The sequence below is a fragment of the Leucoraja erinacea genome, chromosome 1, assembly GCF_028641065.1.
Source record: "Leucoraja erinacea ecotype New England chromosome 1, Leri_hhj_1, whole genome shotgun sequence".
In the NCBI taxonomy this organism is placed as follows: Eukaryota; Metazoa; Chordata; class Chondrichthyes; order Rajiformes; family Rajidae; genus Leucoraja; species Leucoraja erinaceus.
Window position 1 is genome coordinate 113,492,309 of NC_073377.1, and position 22,584 is coordinate 113,514,892.

Below are 22,584 nucleotides of genomic sequence, written 5' to 3' on the forward strand. Positions count from 1 at the left end.
GGTAGACTCACGAGACACTAAGGTAAACTCACGGGCCACTATGTTCTTACAACGAGTTTAAATGTTTCAATTTTTAACTTCAGCAGTACATTTTACTCGTGGAAAACTTTAAACATGTTTGAATTTTTTCAAGAGTTAACAAGTTTCACGGGTACCTGCCGTTAGCGCCACGAGTCGCAAAGTTGCGTCCACGAGTTCCGACGTTCCCGCTACGTTAATTGTACGTGATTACCACGAGTTAAACTCGGGGTACCTCGTGGGTCAACTCGCACCATGAGACAAGGGTTTAAACAAATAAACTAAGCTGCAACATTTATGCTCAGAGCAAGCCTTCACTTCAGATGTTACTTTGCAAAATGCAGCAGGTATTCCATGTAATTATTGCTGAGGTATGTATATGTTTGAAGAGCATGTTAATTTCCGGTAAGACTGCTTGGCATTTCACAATGTTGAATTGCCTATCATTTGTAAATTCTTCAAAGGACAAGCTGCGGATGGAGAATCATTTTCAAACTGCCCTCTTGAAAATCAATCATTAAGTGTTTAGTCATAGTTATGGGATATATCTCATCCCAAAAGAAGATGAACAGTGGTATATTTTAAAGTGATCCACCTGTTCCCTTTTCTTCTTATCTATATAATTAAAAGGGTCATCTTGACCACTTCCCGTTTGCACTGTGCTTTGATTTTAGAAAAAAACGCTACCACATATGGCTGTGATTTTTTGGCCAACTTGCTCAGAGTCCTCCTTCGCTGTGCAGGCCCCGAGGATTTTTCCCATCGATGAAAACTAAAAGACTTATTAGTGTTTAAAAAATCTTGAAATTCTCTCTCTGGTCAATCACCACCATGAAGGCCACGCCTCTTCCGGTGGGAGGGGGGAGCGACTATAAAACCCGGAAGTGTGGGCGTGGCTCAGTTTGTCTGCAAGATGGTGAGGGAGAGTCATGACTCTGTCTGAGCTGGGAAACTACAGAACACTGAGTAAGCAATGTACTTGAATAAATGATTTGCTAGCCCTTAATGAAAATGAAATGAGTTGTTTGGCCTACCCTGTGCTTGAAACTGCAATGTCAATGGAAATTAAATGAAAATGCAATCTGTTTGGCTTGAGCCTGCCCTGTGCTTGAAAGTGCAATGGCAATGGAAGTGAAGTGAAAATGCAATCAGCTCTTTGGCTTGAGCCTGCCCTGTGCTTGAAAGTGGCAATGGTAATGGAAGTGAAGTGAAAATGCAATGAGCTATTCGGCCTGCCCTGTGCTTGAAGCTGCAATGCAAAAAGAAACAAATTGTTTGGCCTGCCTGAAACCACTAATTTCGGCCCACAAGGCCCCTATTAGCTGAGAAACTAATTTTGTCCTTTGCTCAAAATGCCCGTATTAGCCCAGGTTGAACTTAATTCACTCGTGATGTAGGGAGCAAATCTACTGGTTATGCCATTGAACCAATGAAGACTACAGATTGAAGGACAAAACTTTTGCTTCTACATTACATTTTCATCAGGAGTTTGATGACTGTCCTAAAATAGAAATAGAAATCTGAGTCCCCCAGACACCCAAAGAGAAAGTCAGGTTAGTTCAATTATAAATACCTAAGAGATAGCTTGGGTATGGAGGGACACATTTCAGATATGATGTTAGCAAGGTTTTAAAGGGATATGGGTCAAATGTGCCAAAAGGACTAGACCACAATGCCAAGTTGGTATGAACAAAGTGGACTGAAAGGCCTGTTTCCATGCTGTACAGTTCAATGACTCTCAGACTCTATGATATGCATTATGCATGTGCAAAGGGAATTGAGGTAAGATTAACCATTATCTGAATGGATGGAGGAACAAGTTATATGGCCTCGCTCATCTCCTTCTCACATTGCATGGGAAAACATACAATTTTTAAGGGAAAGAGAACTTAACGATGAATATATTGGGGTGGATTTGAACATCAAAAAGTTGCAGGTCCATCCTATACCCCCGATTCTTTTCTCGTGAATTCAATAGTGTGGAGCTCCCCATGAAGTTGGAGGCAATGATGAGGAATGAGAGATGTGTTTGGGCCACCTCTGCTTCAGTAGATTTTTCATCTCTGGTGCCCAATATTTCCAACATCCCCTCTGGACCCATCCAGGAGGCGGCTCCTGCTCGTCCCCCAAAGACCAGGGACCAGAGAGGATGAAGCCGGCAACAACGGACATGAGGAACAAGGCCGGTAGGCGAAGGAACCGGGGTCTGGCCTACTGCACCTTCAAAGTCAACTGCGGGAGGTGCCTCCGAGCCACAATGGTGGACAGGCAAGGAGAGGGACGTTCGTTCATTGGTTGATCGGCAAATCCAATGAAAGCAAAGGATGGAAGCCCGCAGCATCCTGGGACTCGCCTGGATCAGGCACCGATGAGAACTATTGCACGGACTGGACTGAAAATGGTGTCAAAACCTGGTACCTCTTGCATGTGGTCTCAGTGAACTATTTCTGTACGCTTTGCTAATTGGGGATCATGCTTAGGTACGGCAACATTTTACTGAACTGTATTAACAAGAAACAAATTCACTGTGCGTTTGCACGCATGACAATAAAGCACCAATCAACCAGTTTTACTTCTGGAACAATGCACTTTCTTGATGTGCAATATCATTCCATTCGAAATGTATTTCTACCGGGCAACTTCCTCATTGTTCTCTCCACCCTCTGCTTCACCCCCCCCCCCCCCCCCCCCCCACCCCCCACACACTATTTACCTATCAGGGTGTTTGAGGAGGCGACTGATGAGTTCAAATTAATTGTTGCATACTGGCTGAAAATTGGTCTGGGAGGCACATCTCCAACAGCCTTGCACAGTATCAACTCTTCCTTTATACATTGATCCAGAAATTGTCACACAATTCCTACAAACTTCAACAGCATGTCGACAGAAGGAACTGCAGATGCTGGTTTACATAAATAGACACAAAGTGCTGGAATAACTCAATGGGTCAGGCAGCATCTCTAGAGAACATGGATAGGTGACTTTTTGGCTCGGGACCCTTCTTGAGACTGATTGTGGTGGTGGGGTGTTGTTAGGAGTAAACTGGAAAAGAGATGGTGGCGGAATAATGTTTTGGCAAGTGATAGGTGGAAACAGGTATGGTGCGATGGGGGGGGGGGGGGGGGGGGGGGGGGGTCATTCACAGACGGCTGCACAAAGACCAAAAAAGTGTAAAATAAGGTTAGATTAAGTCCAAATTGTGAAGCCAGAGGAAGGAATATAGTTGGAAGGCGTAGTGGGAGAGGGGGGGGGGGGGGGGGAAGGCAAAATGGGAACACATCCAGGTGGGGCACTGGGAGGGGAGGGGGGGAAAAAAGGGAGGGGGTGTTTGCAGGTGAATTCACTAAAATTGGAGAATTTAATGTTCATACCGTTAGGTTGTAAGCTACCCAAGCAAAATATGAGGGGCTGTTCGTCCAGTTTGCATTTGGCCTCACTCTGGCAATGGAGGAGATCCTGGACAGAAAGGTCACTATGGGAATGGGAAGAGGAAGTTAGCAAACGGGAGATCCAGCAGAAAACTGATTAGCCTCCAGCTAGCGAGTTGTTGCAGTCATTGTTCACGATGCAATTTATCAGATTTTTTACTAGATTAATGGTGTTCATGGGAAGAATAATTATGCATAAAACAGATGAGAGGGTGGTGCAGATATATTTTCCGATGATGTTTTCTTCATTAGGGCTGTGGTGATGAAGAAAAATAAATCTTGCTCCTCTCTGTGATTTACTGTTCACTGATGGCTGAGGTTTTCGACGAGTGTGAACATACAGTAACACTTACATTAACTGTGACTATAAATCAGTTCAGTTCCCTAATACTCGGGTTTTAGTGCCACATTTACCTTGGTATTATCATAAATGTAGCAGTAAAATTCAAATATATATCTGTCTGCACATTCCGTCCAATCTTTATCAGATCCTAAAATCCACACTAAAATATCCTAAAAGTTGATGTTTTTGCATGACGAGGGGTGTTCCACCACAGATTAAGTTTAGGAGGTGCTACAGCTTAATCAAACTTTAACTCCCTGCATCCAACTCTCCAATGTAGCCAAAAGTGCTGGAGAAACTCAGCGGGTGCAGGAGCATCTATGGAGCGAAGGAAATAGGCAACGTTTCGGGCCGAAACGTTGCCTATTTCCTTCGCTCCATAGATGCTGCTGCACCCACTGAGTTTCTCCAGCACTTTTGTCTACCTTCGATTTTCCAGCATCTGCAGTTCCTTCTTAAACACTCCAACTCTCCAATACCAAGCTCAAAGCCACTTAAGTTACGGGAATGCCAAACAAGCAAAAAAAATGATCTTACTCTTTTTGGTTGTTCAGAAGTTATAGGAGCAGAATTGGAACTTTCGAACCATCAAGTCTACTCCGACATTCAATCGTGGCAGATCTATCTTTCCCTCTCAAACTTATTGTCCTGTCAATCACTGCCTTAAAAATATCTATCGACTTGGCCTCCATAGCCGTCTGTGGCAATGAATTCCACAGATTCGCCACCCTCTAACTAAAGAAAACCCTCCTCATCGTCCTTTAATGTTGAGGCTATGGCCTCAGGTCCTAGATTGGCCCACTCGTGGGAACATCCTCTCCACACCTTTTGCCTTTGTGTAACCATCTGCCAATCACTCCACCCCCGCTTGTATCCACCTATCACTTGCCAAACTTTGTCCCTCCCCCACCTCTGTCAACACCAACACCTCTCCCCACCACCACAATCAGTCTCAAGATGTGGTTCTGAAGCAAAAGGTCACCGAGTCATGTTCTCCAAAGATGAAGCTTTCAAATGTCCCAAATGCATGTTGTAATGTGGAAAACATGCTGGGGGTTGTGATCACCAAAAACCCATAAACAGTTCCATTCAGCCCAGCACCAACTTCCAAAACATGGGCAGCACAGTCACACAGCTGACAGATCTGCTGCCTCACAGCGCTGGAGACCCTGGTTCAACCATGGCCTTGGGTGCTGACTGTGTGGAGTTTGCATGTTCTCCCTGTGACCGCATGGGATTTGTTCGAGTGCTCCGGATCCCTCCCACATCTCAAAGGGTTTGTTGGTTAATTGGCCTCCGTAAATTGTCCCGCTTGTGCAGGGGGAGGATGTGAAAATTGAAGTATTGTGAATGGGTCATCGATGCTCGGCGGGCCGAAACCCTGGACTCGGTAGGCCACAGGGCATGTTTCTATGCTGTATCTCTAATACTGTATGCATGGTTCTATATTGTATGCTGTATCTCTAATACTGTATGCATGGTTCTATGCTGTATTTCAGTCTATATTTCCCATACACTCCACTTACAGATACATGTTATTGCAAGTAATTGACTCTCACCCCCCTCTCCTACCCTCCACCAGTGTCACGTGTCACTGAGTCACCCTCTGTTTTGTTCTCTGCTTATGGCTCACTTCCTCTGTAATTTGAAACCTATTTAATTTAGTTTAGAGATGCAGCGTGGAAACAGGTCCCTCTGACCACCAAGTCCCCATCGACCATCGACCACCCATTCACACTAGTTCTATGGTACACAAAATAGCTGGAGAAACTCGGCGGGTGCAGCAGCATCTATGGAGTGAAGGAAATAGGCAACGTTTCGGGCCGAAACCCATCTTCAGTTCTATGTTATCCATTTACACATCCACTCCGTCCGCACTCAGGGTAAGTTACAAAACCAAAAATAACTTACAAAGCAACACATCTTTGGCATGTGGAAGGAAACCAGAGCACCTGGAGGAAACACTCAAGGGGAACATGGAAACACCATACAGATAGCACCAAAGTACTTTATTGGTACTGAAAAGCTCTTGAAAGCGGTTTCTCATCCATTCCCTTGATATGAGGAAACATTTTACAGAGGCCCAATAAACAAAAAGTCCACACATCTTTGGGATGTGGAAGGATAGAGCACCCAAAGGAAACTCACACGGTCAAAGAGAGAACATGCAAACTTCACACAGACAGCGTCCGAGGTCAGGACGGAAACCAAAACAATTGTACATAAATTAATATATGCAAACTTTTACTAATAAAGCAAACAGCATTGTATGCAAGCATCCTGTCGCCAACTAGAGAGTGGTCCTGACCTACCACATACTTCATTGGAGATCTTGCGACTATCTTTAATCAGATTTACTGGACTTTATCTAGCACTAAACGTTATTCCCTTTAACCTGTATCTGTACACTGTGGACGGCTCAATTGTAATCTTGTATAGTCACTCTACTGACCGGATGGCACGTGGCAATAAACTTGTCACTGTATCTTGGTGAACGACAATAATAAACTGCACAAATACTAAATATATGATGTAAATTATAAAGCTGCCCCTTGAAAATTACAAGTAACATTGTGTAACATCATGTGATTGGTTTTATGGAGTAACAGTGCCAATGAATGGTCACACATTGTCAATGAATTGTCAAAATAAACTGAATGGAAAGATATTGATACAGATATAATAGGGCACATTTAGGTGGTGTGTATATGGAACAAGCTGCCAGAGGAGATAGTTGAGGTAGGTCCTAGCATAGCATTTAAGGGACATTTTGACAGGTACATGGATAGGATAAGTTTAGAAGGATATGAGCCCAATGCAAGCAGGTGGGACTATTGTAGATAGGGCATGTTGATTGGCATGGGCAAGTTGGGCCAAAGGGCCTGTTTCCACACTGTATGTATCTATGACTATATGACTGACTATTCAGAGACCTGATACTTGAAGATAAGACACTGTTCCCAAGTCTGGTGTTGCGTGCTTTCAAGCTTCTGGACTTTCTGCTGTACGGGAGCAGGGTGAAGAAGGAATGACCAAGTGTGGGAGGTCGGATTAGTGGCAGGTGAGACTAGTGTAGATGAAGCGTGTTGGTCGGCATAGGCAAGTTGGGCCGACAGACCGGTTTCCACGCTGTATGACTATGATTCAGATTCCCAGCAAACTATGATATTGTGTGAAGACACAATGATGAAGACTGATGATGAAGACAGGCAATGCCGAGGGCTTCAAGAGGAGAATGAAGCAGAACTTCAGACGGCAGAATCCGATTCCACCAGTTATCCCCAGCACTCCATGGGAAGGCGGAAAGGTGGGAATACAAAGTATCCACAAAGACATACATTTTTGATCGTCATCAATTGATCCTTGTTGGCACAGACAATCAAAGTAGGCATCGTACGTGAGCTAGACTAACCCAGCTCTCCTGTCACTCAGCTCCTATTGTCGACCATCCACATAAACTGTCCACATAGAGCGTACGTGAATGTATCCCACCAGGTGTTAAGGTTGATATGAGAGGAAGAGACAAAGAAAACTGCTTATTAGCATCTCAGCCCAGCTGGCTAATTGTCTTTTTTTTTAAAATGTCTGATAAAATCATTGTCAAGAAATTTCTACAGAACAAAGAGGATTCTTTGGGCCATGTATCACAATTGAGGAGCACCAGAGAAACTGTGACACTAAACTCATAAATAATACATTCATCATTGCAGAAACACAACGGGCCAATGGTGTTTCTGACACAGATGTAATTCTGCACTATATTGGGAGACATATGCAGGTTTCAGAGAAAGAAACATTTCAACTCCAGTACTTACAAGTTCTTCTCGAAGTTGCGCAATCAGTTCATCCTTCTCCCTCAGCTGAAGCCTGAGAAGTGCACTTTCATCTTTCGGGTCCTGCAAGGAAGGACAAGAGACGAGGTTTGTGATGAATGCAAGTGATGGAGAATGCTGAGCATCATAACCTTGGGGAAGTCAATGGTGAGGCTGTGTCTATACAAGCACCGCTCAAACTAACTCTTCCAGGAACAAGTAAACCAGCACAGAAAGAATAATTGATTCCATGTCGGTTGCAGTTCGGATTTTATCTCTGCCTTTCATTGACAGGGTCAGATATAAAAGGTTACAGAAGTGCATTGATTTAGATGGAGTGAGAGAAGTGTAAAATGAATAAGGGGGAGATCACGTTGGGCCACAAAGCCCTGAGGGCTCAGGAGAAAATATCTGGAGATTCATGGGGCTTTCTCACGGGGCGACTTGACGCAAGAGGTAACCAGAGTTGAACATCGTGGGAACCTCGTACGATAACCGTACGGCATTCGTGGACCACCGTGGACCACCGTGGCTCTAACGGCAGGTACTCGTGTAACTTGTTGACTCGGGAGAAAATTCAAGCAAGCTTGAATTTCGCCAAGAGTGACTTGTACACTTGTGGTTGAACATTGAAACATTATATGGACGTAGTGGCCAGTGCGATGTCCGTAATAACTCTTGCGTTTACTGTGGGAACTCCTGCGAATGGTGAACCCAGAAGCTGGACAGAGGGGACAGAAGGTGAGTAAAAAAGGTGGTCTCAATATCGTCAATGGAACATGTGTCCATCGAGGACGTCCGACCTCATTGTCATTGTTGGAGAATCTTTTTCACTGGAACACTTGCAGAGATGGCTCCCAGAAAAGCTCAAAGAAAGCGGGTAATGCGTGTCAGAAAGGTTTTTGCCATGCAGGAGAATGAGGAGGAGACGTAGCAAGAGAGACAGGTGGAGAGGCAACAGGAGATGCAACAGATAACACTGCCTGTGGGCTCCTTGGAGCAGGGAGAGGGTGAGCAAGGTGGATTTCAGATTGCCTCCCCAGTAGCCATTGTAGGAATAGCCTCAACAGACGTGTATATAAAGGGAAGATGGCAGAAGGTAAGGCCATATAACTTCTCCAGGGAACAAGAGGGGGAACTTGTAGAATGGTACCAATTCAACGAAATTCTTTACGATAAATCCAGAGAGGATTACAGAAACAGGGAGAAAAAACGGAACCTGCTGGAGACCAAGGCTGCGGAGTATCCCGGGTGCTCATGTGAGTATATATAGCGATATATTAGTACATCAACAGGAAAACCATTTAATGTTATCCATGATTTAAAAACATACATTGCTATTGATGTAAAAGTGCTGTTTTTGCAAGGAACTTAAATTTCTCTTATAAGTGTGTCTGTGCCCTGCAGCTGCAAAGTAAAAAAGTCACAGACAGCTTTTACACGCTCTGTGTTTGAAGTTGGAATCATGTCTCCAAGAGCCATAAAATAAATTATGCATGAGGACAGGCAATTTTCACTTGTAATGCTTGTCTTAAAAAAGGCTATCTGTATTTACAAACTTGTGCTCAGGTATCATATTGTCCAAATAGAGGTCTCCATTGAAAGATGGGCTTCACCCAGTGAGACTTCCTCTTAATTCTCTTTTTAATTCATCTCACCCTTCTGCCTTCACGCAAGCGTCCTCGATTCACATAGAGGGCTGCTGCATACAGCGCGTCAATGAAAAACACCACCATCCTGTACTCGAGACTACTTAGTACAGGCATGTCTCCAAATGAGCCAATTCAACCAAGGGAGGATATTTATAGTGTGTGAAAAAAAACTTACATCATTTGTGCCACGTGATGATTTAACAACACTTCACAGTTCACAATGTTCATTCAAGATTTAACGGGAAAGCTCGGGAGACGTACAAGTCACTCGCACAAATAACAGAAATGCCGAGTACCCTTGGGAACTCTTTATCTACCCCCCCCGTTATATCGTGTGATATCGTGCTAGACCACGACCACTTCACTCTGGTTACATCTTGCGTCAAGTCGCCCCGTGAGAAACCCCCATTAATGTTCAAGAAGTTAGAGAAGTGCAGATGTAGCCCAGTCCAACACACAGACCAGATTCACCACCACTGACTCCATTTACTCTCAATCTTGCCTTGGTAAAGCAGCCAATATAATCAAAGACTTGTCCCACCCCAGTCATTGCTTCTTCTCCCTGCTTCACTTGGGCAGTAGACACAAGAGCTGGAAAGTGCACACTACCAGATTCAGGAACAGCTTCTTCCCCTGTTATCAGGTTTGTGAATTGTCCTTCCAGAAGCCACAATACTGTCCGATTCACCTCTATCCCATTGCACACATTGGACTTTATCTATGAAACTGATGCTCTACAATGCTGAGAACTATATTCTGCACTCTGTATCTTGCCCTTTGCTCTACCTTTTGTACTTTGAGTTTGGCTTGATTGTATTTCTGTATAGTAATAGCTGGTTAGGTTGGATAGCACGCAAAACAAATTTATCACTGTACCTTTGCGGTGGATAACGAGGATGGACCTAGCGCGGGATACTTTGTAATTTTGTCAGCACCCTTTATGTGGCGGCTATTAGAATACCTTGGGTATGCAAGCAAAGAATTTCACTGTGACTTGTCACATGTGACAATAAAGTAGTAGTAGGCCCCTCTCGGCCATGACTGACCATGGGTGATGTAGAACAGATCAGGCAGCGTCTCTAGGGGAATGTGGAGAGCTGTTGATTTGTGTCAGGACCCTTGTTTGGACAGGTCTTCTTTGAAACATGCGCCCCAAACCAAAATATCACCTATCCAAGAGATGCTGCCTGACCTGCTGAGTTACTCCAACACTCTGTGTCTTTTTTGTAAAGTGGTTTCTTGTTTCTACATAATAAGACAATGTCTGGCCTTAATTCTTCCTCCAGCTCTTCTTCATTGAACATAGAAGAGTAGTTTACTTTAGTTTAGAGACACAGGCCCTTCAACCAACCTAGTCCACACCGACCAGTGATCCCCATGCATTGACACTATCCTACACATAGTAGGGACAATGTATACCAAGCCAATTAACTTACAAACCTATATGTCTTTGGAGTAACCATATAACATATAACAATTACAGCACGGAAACAGGCCATCCCGGCCCTACAAGTCCGTGCCGAACAATTTTTTTTCCCCTTAGTCCCACCTGCCTGCACTCATACCATAACCCTCCATTCCCTTCTCATCCATATGCCTATCCAATTTATTTTTAAACGATACCAATGAACCTGCCTCCACCACTTCCACTGGAAGCTCATTCCGCACCGCTACCACTCTCTGAGTAAAGAAGTTCCCCCTCATATTACCCCTAAACTTCTGTCCCTTAATTCTGAAGTCATGTCCTCTTGTTTGAATCCTCCCTATTCTCAAAGGGAAAAGCTTGTCCACATCAACTCTGTCTATCCCTCTCATCATTTTAAAGACCTCTATCAAGTCCCCCCTCAACCTTCTGCGCTCCAGAGAATAAAGACCTAACTTATTCAACCTATCTCTGTAACTTAGTTGTTGAAACCCAGGCAACATTCTAGTAAATCTCCTCTGTACTCTCTCTATTTTGTTGACATCCTTCCTATAATTGGGTGACCAAAATTGTACACCATACTCCAGATTTGGTCTCACCAATGCCTTGTACAATTTTAACATTACATCCCAGCTTCTATACTCAAGTGTGGGAGGAAACCGAAGATCTCGGAGAAAACTCATGTGGGCACGGGGAGAATGTACAAACTCTGCACAGACAACACCCGTATTCAGGATCGAACCCGAGTCTCTGGCGTTGCAAGCGATGTAAGGCAGCATCTCCACCGCTGCGCCACCGTGCCGCCTGCACTGCACAGTAACAAGTCCTTCAGCCCTCAATGTCTATACCGAACATGATGCCATGATAAACTAATGTCATCTGCCTGCACATGATCCATATATCTCCATTCTCTGCAACACCATCTGTGCTTGTTTATCAAAAAACCTTTTTGTCTTTCTTCCTGACAATGGGTCTCAGACTTGAAACATTAGTTATGTTCACAGATGTTACCAGACCTGCTGGGTGGTTTCAGCATTTTTTAAATTTTTTATTCCTGATTTCTCACAGCTGCAGTCCTCTTCCATCCCGAGGCAGTTGAGATTCTGAGGCAGACTTTAAAGAAGATTCTACCTAACCACAACCTTACCTCAGCACCGAACCACCATGGACTTTGCACTACTGTGGCTGCAGTACATACTTTGTTTTTTTGCACTTTCATGGTCTTGTTCAATTGTTGACTAATGCCCCTGTCCCACTTAGGAAACCTGAACGGAAACCTCTGGAGACTTTGCGCCCCACCCAAGGTTTCTGTGCAGTTCCCGGAGGATTTTGTCAGTCTCCCTACCTGCTTCCATTACCTGCAACCTCCGACAACCACCTGCAACCTCCGGGAACCGCACGGAAACCTTGGGCGGGGCGCAAAGTCTCCATAGGTTTCCATTCAGGTTTCCTAAGTGGGACAGGGGCATTACAGATAATTTATTCTATAGTTATCTTTTATTGCTTTTGCATCTAATTTGTCTGTAAAGGTTTGGGTTTAGCTTTATTGTTGTCATGTGTGCTGAGGTACAGTGAAAAGCTTAGTTTTGCTAAGTATAATATGATAATACGAGACATAAATACAATCAAGCCAAACTCAAGCACAATGGGTAGAGAGAAGAGGAAGATATAGAGACCAGAATATAGCATTGTAGCGCAACAGTTCCAGAGACAAAGTCCAATGTCCACAATGAGGTAAAGGTGAATTGGACTTTACCTGAGCTTATGGAAGGACCGTTTAGAAGCTTGATAAGAATTTAATTGTTCCGATCCGGAATGCCAGTATGGTGTCGCAGGGGTCGAGTTGCTGCTTCACAACACCAGGGAACTGGGTTCGATCCAGACTATGGGTGCCGTCTGTACAGAGTTTTTATGTTCACCCCATGGACCGCGTGGATTTTCCCCGGGTGTTCCGATTTCCTCCCACACACCAAAGGCGTGCAGGTTTGTAGGTTAATTGGCTTTGGGAAAACGTAAATTATCCCTAGTGTGTAGGATGGTGCTAATGTACTGGCCGGTGTGGACTTGGTGGGCCGAAGGGCCTGTTTCCACACTGCATCTCTAAACTAAATTAAAAACTGAATAAATATCCAGTGCATGTGATAAATTAACACTCTTGATCTCAAACAGGCTAAACAGGAGACTTAAATCAAACCCCATAGAATGAGACTTCATCATGACATTTTGTGTCATGGAGAAGATTTTAGTTGCCCAAGTACATTTGTCTGATTCTGCAACTCTCACCCTTTCAGTCACAGTGTGATTAATACACAGGCACATAAAAGACCTAAGTGGAAGGATGAGAAAATGAGAGCATCCGTTGAAACATTATTTTGCTCTGAACTTAATGGAAATTGTACCAAGATGGGTGTTTGCAAGTCATTAAAAAAAATTGCTCCAAAGGTTCAGTATAGTGCATCATTAGTGGCATCACTTTGTCATTACTAGTAGTAAAATCATCATACCATCAGCACTTACATGCATTGTACAAAATTCGCAAAATCCTGGCCTATATAAATGCTTTAGAGAAAAATCAGATACTAATCAGCAGTTCCCTGATGGCACTTAGATGCTCCTATCATTTTAGCATGAACTAATGCAGACCAGTGTTGTTTCTTCTCCAAACCAACATGTATCAATCAGAACAGTGCAGAGAATTACTGCATATGTACTGAAGCAAGTTTCAAATGGAAGACAGCAATTTGCTACCTGTCGTCAAATGGATGACAGCAATGGATAGCACACAACAAAATGCACCTCAGTACACGTGACAATAATAAACGGAACTACCTGAAAGGAATTGAACAGTTGCGAGCACAGAATACAGCCTAAGTTCACATTCCACTTTCCTCATGAATGGAGGCCATTCTGCCCATCCAGTGCTTACTTACAGAGCAATGCCCCCATTGTGCTTGCAAGATGTTGTCAAAGTGTGGCACGGCTTTGTGTATTTGTCCCAGCAGAAGATCCACTATAATCCACGACAATCAATCCATTCTTTAAAATCTCCATTCTAAAGGGCCTGTCCCACAAGCATGCAACTGCATGCGGCAAGCGCGACTAAACCGGAAGCGGGGACCGCACGAGGGTTGCGCGGAGGTTGAGTGATCCCCGTACGGGCCAGTCCCACCAGCATGCGACTGCATGAGGCGAGCGCGACCAAACCAGAAGTGAGGGCCGCGAGGAGGTCGAGTGAGTGACGTGAAGTTCGAGCAAAGTCCGCGGGAAGTTCGCACGTGACGTACGGCCTCAATGCAGCCACCGGCCATTGCTGCGCGGAATTTTTGAACACTGTCAGTTTTCCGGAGCCCCGCGCGATGTCGGGACCAGCTCTGCACAACTCCATACGGCTCCAGCGATCGAAGTGGGACCGGCCCCGCGAAGCCGTATGGCTCAAGCGACCACGTTAGGTCGCGCTTGCCGCATGCAGTCGCATGCTCGTGGGACAGGCCCTTAAGTCTATCTGCACTTTCTCTGTCTCTGAATCACTGTGACATTTTGACACCACCTTGTGCACTGGGATTATTTTTCTATTTGCTCTACCTGTTGTAATATTTATGGTTTGCTTGTATGGTACGATTTGACAGAATAACACGGTAACAATTTCTTTCTATTTCTGTGCACGAGATATAATAATAATAAAGAATATTAGCCCTAAACACTGTAATCCATTTGCCCTCCATTCCCAGCCAATACTAATCCTTCATTCCACCTCTTTTTTTAGTTTAGAAATGCAGCCCACTGGGTCCATGCCGACCAGCGATCCCCACACATTAACACTATCCTACACTGATTTGGGACAATTTTTACATTTACTAAGACAATTAACCTACAAGCCTGTACGTCATTAGAGTGTGGGATAAAACCGAAGATGTCAGAGAAAATCCACGCAGGTCACGGGGAGAACGTACATGCTCCGTACAGACCGCACCCGTAGTCGGGATCGAACCCGTGCCTCCGGCGCTGCATTCGCTGCAAGGCAGCAACTCTACCGCTGCGCCACCATGATCACCGTGGCTCTTAGCTATATACTGGAGACAAGTTTCAGAGGTCAATTAACCTACCAGCTCACGTAGCTTTGGGATGTGGGCGGAAACCGGAACACCTTGAGGAATATCAGGTGGTTTTGATTTGGTTTAGATTTAGGTTTATTATTGTCATGCGCAGTGTGTTAGACAGTCAGAATCCTTTTCCCAGGATGGAAAAATCAAATACTAAAGGGCATAGCTTCAGGATGAGAGGGGCAAAATTTAAAGGGGATGTGCGGGGCAAGTTTCTTTCCACAGAGGGTGGTGAGTGCATGGAACGCGTTGCCAAGAGTGGTAGTTGAAACAGATAAGTTGGTGGTATTTAAAATACTTTGGGATTGATATTTAGATATGCAGGGAATTAAGGGAAATGGGTAATGGCCCTGTCCCACTGTACGAGCTCATTCAAGCGCTCTCCCGAGTTTAAAAAAAAATCAAAGTCGTGAAAGCGCGTAGAATGAACGCAGCGGGTACGTTAGAGCTCGGGACGTCTCTTAGCCACTCGTAACGCTAACGGCAAGTACTCGGGAAATGCGGTAAGCTCAGGAAGACTCGTGAAGATTTTTCAACATGTTGAAAAATGTCCACGAGAGCCCCGAGTACCTACGAGCGGTCATTACCATAAATCTCCGAGTTCGAATCAGGGCAAACTCGGGAGAACTCTTGAATGAACTCGTACAGTGGGACAGGGCCACTAGGTGCAGGTAGATAAATGATGTTCTTGACCCCATGTCTGACACAGACCTTATGGGCCGAAGGGCCTGTTCTGGTCCTGTACTGCTCGATGTTCTATGTGCTAACGCAGACAGACTCTGCAAGAACAGCACCAGAGATCAAGTTAATTCTACCAGTTGTGTCACCAACATGAACTATTGACAAGCATTTGACAAGGAACAAGAAAGATCCTAAAAGATCCTACTTGAGTACCACAAAAATCCTTACAAAAGCCAATATATTCTCTGTGAAAATCACACCCCAATAAAATGAATCACAATAATTAACATTTATATATTATGCAACAGAAAGAGGCAATTCAGCCCCATGGGTTAATGTTGGTAGTGATTCCAGTATCTGCAATCCATTTTATCTCCTAGTATATGTTGCTATGGGAGCCTTCTTCCACCCTCTATGTCTCTTCCTTTCAATATGTTGTCTGAAATGAAATACTGTAAACTTGAACTTGCTCCAATGAAGGAATCACAGGGTGACAGAGTGGTGCAACTCATAAAGCTGCTGCCTCACAGCACCAGAGACCAGGGTTTGATCCTAACCTCGGGTGCTATCTGTGTGCAGTTTTCACTTTCTCCCTATGACCATGTGTGTGCCCTCCATGTTTCTTCCCACATTTGAAAAGTGGGTGGTTTTGTGGGTTAATTGGGCTCTGTAAAATGGAAGCGGGATGAGAAAGTGGGACAAAGTGTGAATGGGTGGTTGTTGGTCCAAATGCTTCTTATATGCCAACCATTGTATCTGACTTTTAGACTTTAAAGATACAGCATGGAAACAGGCCCTTCAGCCACCGGGTCTGCGCTGTGACCAGTGATCACCCTGTACACTCACACCACCCTACACACTTGGGACAATTGACAATTTTATCAAAGCCAATTAACCTGCAACCTTGTACGTTTTTGGATTGTGGGAGGAAACCAGAGCACCAGAGAAAACCAAGGTGGTCACAGGGTGAATGTACAAACTCCATACAGACAACACCTGTAGTCAGGATCGAACTGTAAAGCAGCAACTCTACCGCTGCGCCACTGTGCCATCCCGATACCAGCACACTTCATCACTTTTTTTCCAAACCAGCATCTGCAGTTCCTTGGATCTCATATTCTTTTGGCTTGGTTGTACATTTCTGCTGGGACATGTGATCCATTGCGGGGAGAAAAGTGCACTCTTCAACACATAGTCCCATTCATAACAGACTCCATCCAGGGTAGGTCCAGAGACACTTCAAGCTTTGGCCACTTGGAACATGCAAATTGGAATCCTAAATCAAACAAGTGTTCTTACAGAACACAAAGTACTGGTGTAACTCAGCGGGTCAGGCAGCATTTATGGGGGGAATGGCCAGACGAGATGTCGGGTCCGGTGAAGTGTTGGCTGTTCATTACACTCATCTGATTCTGCTTGACCTGTTGAGTTGGCGTAGGGGGTGGAGGCACCATGACAACCGATTGACCCGAAGTGGGGGGGGGGGGGGGGACACGGGACGGACGGACGGGGGGACTGAGAGAACATAGAGGGACCACTGGGGACAACGTTGAACAATTGTGCCCTATACTTGCATACTTTGTGCACGGTATACAAAACGAAGAATTTCACTGCAACCTGTCACATGTGATAATAAAATATCAATCAATTTATTAATCAATCCTCTACCACTTTGAGTTTTGCTCAAGATGCCAACATCTGCAGTTCCTTGTGTCATCAAGTATTCTTACATCACTCTTTTGCCTTTTGAGTTCCTTGATGAACCTTCTGCGCAGTAAAATACATACTCTACAAAGACCTAGGAAACAGTTTCATTTGCAGAAATCGTTTTCCAGCTTAATTTACTTAATTACTCTTACTTAATCACTTAAATGATTAACCACCGGTGTTAATTCTTATGTAAGTGCTTAAGTTGGCACAGAATTAGTCAAATTGCCTCAGACTGCAAGACGAAGAAGGATTGCAAGATTTTATTTAATCAATTCAAATACAAACATCTGGTAGGATTTGGTGAAATACAAGTCTTGTTTTATATTGCAAAGAAATGGGCATTGGAGTCCCTAGGACTATTTTTAATCTGACTTTATTGGACTTTGTCTTGCACTAAATATTATTCCTTTTATCATGTATCTGTACACAGCAGATGTCCCGATTGTAATCATGTATTGTGTTTCTGCTGACTGGGTAGCACGCAACTAAAGCTTTTCACTGCACCTTGGTACACGTGACAATAAACTAACTAAACAGTCCATTAACAAAATATGATCTGTGTTCCTCCATTGCTATCAGGGCTCATCTGAAGATTTAAAGCCATTGACCTGGACCATTCCTTGCTCTGTTGCAGGTTGCTTGGAAGTTGGACCCTGGAGCCTGGCAGCACAGTGGAAGAGCTGGCACATCACAGAATAGGAGACCCCGGGTCTGATCCTGACCTCGGGTGCAATCCGAGTTGAGTTTGTACTTTCTCCCTGTGACTGTGTTGGTTTCAATAACACATTTAAATTAAAGAAAACATCCAAAAGTGTTTCACAGGGGCATTTGTCACAAACAGCCACCTTAGGAGGTATGGCCAAAAATGTAATCAAAGAGGAAGGTTTTATCTTATTTCATCAATGAACGGAGGTGGACCTGTTCCTATGCTGTGTTGTTCCCATGTTCTACGTCCTAGAGTGTTTTAGGCTGAAGGAGCTTACAGGCCACGGGAAAGGAGTGAACATGTGACATTTTTTACAATTGTGGTGGCTTGTAACTTGGGGCAGAATGCATGAAAGAAAGTAACTTTCACAGAAATTATTCTTTTCCGATTTATTATTTTCAGCTGTACAGAGGTAAAGTGAAAAGCTTTGTTTTGCATGCTGTCCAAACAGATCAGATATACCAAATATGTATCAAGGGAGGCACGGTGGTGCAGTGATAGAATCTATCCTGGGCTCAATCCTGACTATGGGTGCAGGCTCTATGGTGTTTGTATGTTCTCCCTGTGACCGCATGGGTTTTTTCAGGGAGCTCTGGTTTCCTCCCACAATCCACAGGTGGATTGTAGGTTAAGAGGTAGTAAAATTGTAAATTGTTCCTAGTATGTAGGATAGTGCTAGTGTACGGATAGCACTGGTGGGCACAGGCTCGGTGGGCTGAAGGGCCTATTTCCGCTTTGTATAGAGAGACATAGAGTGATACAGTCGGGAAAGATGCCCTTCGGCCCAACTTGCCCACTCCGGCCAACATGACCCAGCTGCACTAGTCCCACCTGCCTGTGTTTGGTCCATATCCCTCCAAACCTGTCCTATCCATGTATCTCTCAACTAAAACTAAAATACATAGATAGAATCAGCTCAAACTCAGGTAGATTACATAGATACAGAGGGCAGGATATGGTTCTTCGCTTTGTTTCACAGAAGTTGCTTAGCCAACTTAGCTAACGTCCTCAATGTTGTTGAGGTGAATCGGACAGCACCGCTAGCTTATGGAAGGGCCCATTCTTTTCCTTTGAATAATTTTTCTAGGTCTCTGTCCCTTGGAGTGCAGGTGGAAGAGGGGTATCTTAGAGGTGTACACAATCATGAGTGGAATAGATCGGGTAAACACGCAGAGTCTCTTGCCCAGAGTGGGAGAGCACTGGTGAGCTTACTAATTGCAAAGAGACTGGCAGGCCAAGGAAGTTCTCCACAGCTGATGACAGAAGAATTCTCTCTATAATAAAGAAAAATCCCCAAACACCTGTCCGACAGATCAGAAACACTCTTCAGGAGTCAGGTGTGGATTTGACAATGACCACTGTCCGCAGAAGACTTCATAAACAGAAATACAGAGGCTGCACTGCAGGATGCATGGCTTCATGGCCGTGGGACATTCCAGCGCCCGCCGGGGGCTCCAACATTCTGACTTTTAGACCGGGAGCGGGGCCGTAAATCGCCCGGCACGGCCTAAAATGGCCGTGAGACTTAGAATCGCCCTCCAGGGGCTTGGACATCGGGAGAGAAATGGAGAACAGGGGAGAGAAAAGACTTTGCCTTCCATCACAGTGGGTTCACTGTGATGGATGTTTGTGTGAATTAAATTGTGTGTATGTCTGTAGGAAATTGTCTTTGTTTGTATGGCTGTGGAAACGGAATTTCGTTTGAGCCTCACTGAGTGGTATTGTATTGTATTGTAGGATGCAAAGCACTGGTTAGCCGCAAAAATAGGATGGCCACATGATTTCTACGTGGTGAAACCAAAATGTATGACAATGACCTTTAATAATCTGACAATGTGCACTTTAACCACATGTGATTTTTTTCCTATTACAAATCTCAAATAGTGGAGTACAGAGGCAAATAAATAAATGATGGGTCTTTGTCCCAAATATTATGGAGGGCACTGTATAAGAGAGAGTGTCAGCCACAGAGATTGGATTAGCATTGGGAGGAGAGTGTGATTTGAGAGCAAAATCTATGTTTAGACAGCATTAACATCAGTTTGCAATACCCTGCGGAGAGTCAGTACAATCAGAATGGTGAACAATTTTATTTTGTCAAATGTACAGATCAAGCATTGGTTTTGAATGAGTTTACAAATCTATCTAAATAAATAAAATCCAACTCCTGGGATGTAAACAAAAAAGCCGAATAAATTGAATGTATGACATTGCAACTACACCTAAATCCTTTGAATGTGCTCAGACAAATACAGTGTATTTTGGGAATTACACGTAATTCATCTGTTTCAGTCAAGATCTCTTAAAGTGCCCCTGTGAATATGCCAGCCGAGATTAAGACATAAAACTTCACTTAGTAAAAATAAAATTCCAACGTTAAACTGTAAAACAAAAATATTACGGAGTGTGTATTGAAATACAGGTTGGTACTGTAGTGTGATACTGAGGGGGTGGCTGCATTTAAAGACATGGGCCAAAGGGCCTGTTTCTGCGCTGTATCTCTAAAGTCTTAAGTAATATATGTCCGTTTTTCGATCAGTCATAGGAGTAGAATTAGGCCATTCGGCCCAATGAGTCTGCTTAAGAGAGTCAAGAGTGTTTCATTGTCATGTGTCCCAAAACAGAACAATGACATACTTACTTGCAGCAGCACAACAGATATGTAAACATATTACTCTGTAAACTCCATAATAAACAACAATGTTCAGTATATATAAAAAAAAAAAAAAAACAAATAAATAGACGATAGTCTTCAAGCACTGAAATGTCATTCAATCATGGCTGATCTACAGAGGCTTGCAAAAGTATTCATACCCCTTGAACTTTTACACATTTTGTCACGTTACAACCACAAACTTAAATGTATTTTATTGGGATTTTATGTGATAGACCAACACAAAGTGGCGCATAATTGTGAAGTGGAAGGAAAATGATACAGGTGCACAACCTTTTATCCGAAGTTCCAAATAACGAAAAGCTCCGAATAGCGGACATTTTTTCGGTCCTTGAAGACGTTCACCGAGGGCGGCCCGCAGAGGTGACAGCGGAACCTCCGGTCGGTCCTCGAAGAAAGGGGAACTAAATCCCCATTCATAAAAGAGAAGGTGAGGGTATATTGCGCGGGAGGGTTAATAATTGACAATCTGCTGCTGCCTGCCCGCTGAGTTAAAAAGCTCCCACGGTAGACTCACGATACACAGTGTATCGTGAGTCTTGCGTGGGAACTTTCTAACTCAGCGGGCAGGCAGCAGCAGATTATCGCTCCCTTCAGTTTCACCCCACCTACACCCCTCTGCTTCCCGGCCATGTGTGTGACCCCTTCCCTCCCCTCTCCAGCTCCCCGCCCATTGCACCAGCGCGGGGGCTTTGCACTGTCTTCACATCGGAGTTGCCAGCAGGTCAGTGCCAGTCACCGGAGACGTCAGGACCAACGGGACACCAGCCCCCAGGCCCACTGCAAGCACGGAGATCCCAGAGACCCACAGCCAGCAGCAGCCCAGCCCCGTTCCAACTCCAGAGGAACACGCTCCCCGTAGGGACAGAAGCTGATGGTGTGCAAGGTACGTCTTGGTCTTGGGGTTGCGGATGAGGGGGCGCAGCTCGGGCTGTGACGTCTCCGGCCACCCCCCTGCATAGCTGCTGAGACTGGGAACTGTGGGGTTGTTTGCAGTTGCAGAGGGAGGGGGCAAGGGCGGTACAGTTCCCAGTCTCAGCTCCATTCCAGGGGGGTGGCCGGAGACGTCAGGACCAACGGGACACCGACTGCAAGCTCGGAGATCCCAGAGACTCACAGCCAGCAGCAACACTAGCCCAGCCCCACTCCAACTCCAGAGGAACCCGGGTTGCGGATGAGGGCTGTGGGCGAACTGCCACTTGTCGCTGTAGCGGCGCATCGGGGAGCGGGTTCTTGTTGGTCCTGACGTCTCCAGCCATCCCCCTGGACAGGAGCTGAGAGACGTCAGGACCACCAGAAGCCACTCCCCGATGGGCCGCAACGGCGACAAGTGGCAGTTTGCCCACAGCCCGAGCTGCGCCCCCCTCATCGGGACACCGAGATTCCAGAGACTCACAGCCAGCAACAACTCTAGCCCAACCCCGCTCCAACTCCAGAGGAACCCAGGTTGCGGATGAGGGGGCGCAGCTCGGGCTGTGGGCGAACTGCCACTTGTCGCCGTAGCGGCGCATCGGGGAGCGGATTCCTCTGGAGTTGGAGGGACAGGGACACACAGCGGCTTTTGAGAATGGTGGGCAATCACTTCCAAAGTTCTGCCCACACAGTCAGTACACCTCTCCTACACTTGTCTCCTGCACTAAGATCATCTCGCAGAGAATGATCCCAGCCTAACCCTCCCTATTCTCTCCTATTTTGCAAGAAAAAACTACATTGAACACTCAAACTCGCGATCGAGTAACTGCCGGGATCGAGACGCAAACTCGTGATCTTGCGGATATGAGCCGAGCACTCTACCACTGCGCCAGCCTATAAAATCTACGCTAAATATCTTCCATTCCGAAAGCCGAAAAATTCTGAATTACGAAAAGTGTCTGGTCCCAAGGCTTTCGGATAAAAGGTTGTGCACCATGGTTTTCAAATTTTTTTACAAATAAAAAACTGAAAAGTGTGGCGTGCAAAAGTACTCAGCCCCCCCCCCCCCCCCCCTTTTGGGTATGTCTCTACCAGCTTTGCACATCTAGAGACTGAAATTGTTGC

General features: G+C 45.0%; 1 protein-coding gene across 2 annotated transcripts in view; it reads right to left on the reverse strand.

Annotated features, from left to right (window-relative positions):
- Positions 1-22,584, reverse strand: part of ccser1 (coiled-coil serine-rich protein 1) — a 1,187,217-nt gene that overhangs the window by 447,453 nt on the left and 717,180 nt on the right. For both annotated transcript variants that reach the window (XM_055641555.1, XM_055641564.1), the window contains exon 8: positions 7,605-7,685. In XM_055641555.1, the coding sequence (XP_055497530.1) occupies positions 7,605-7,685 (81 nt within the window). The remainder of the gene's footprint in view (positions 1-7,604; positions 7,686-22,584) is intronic.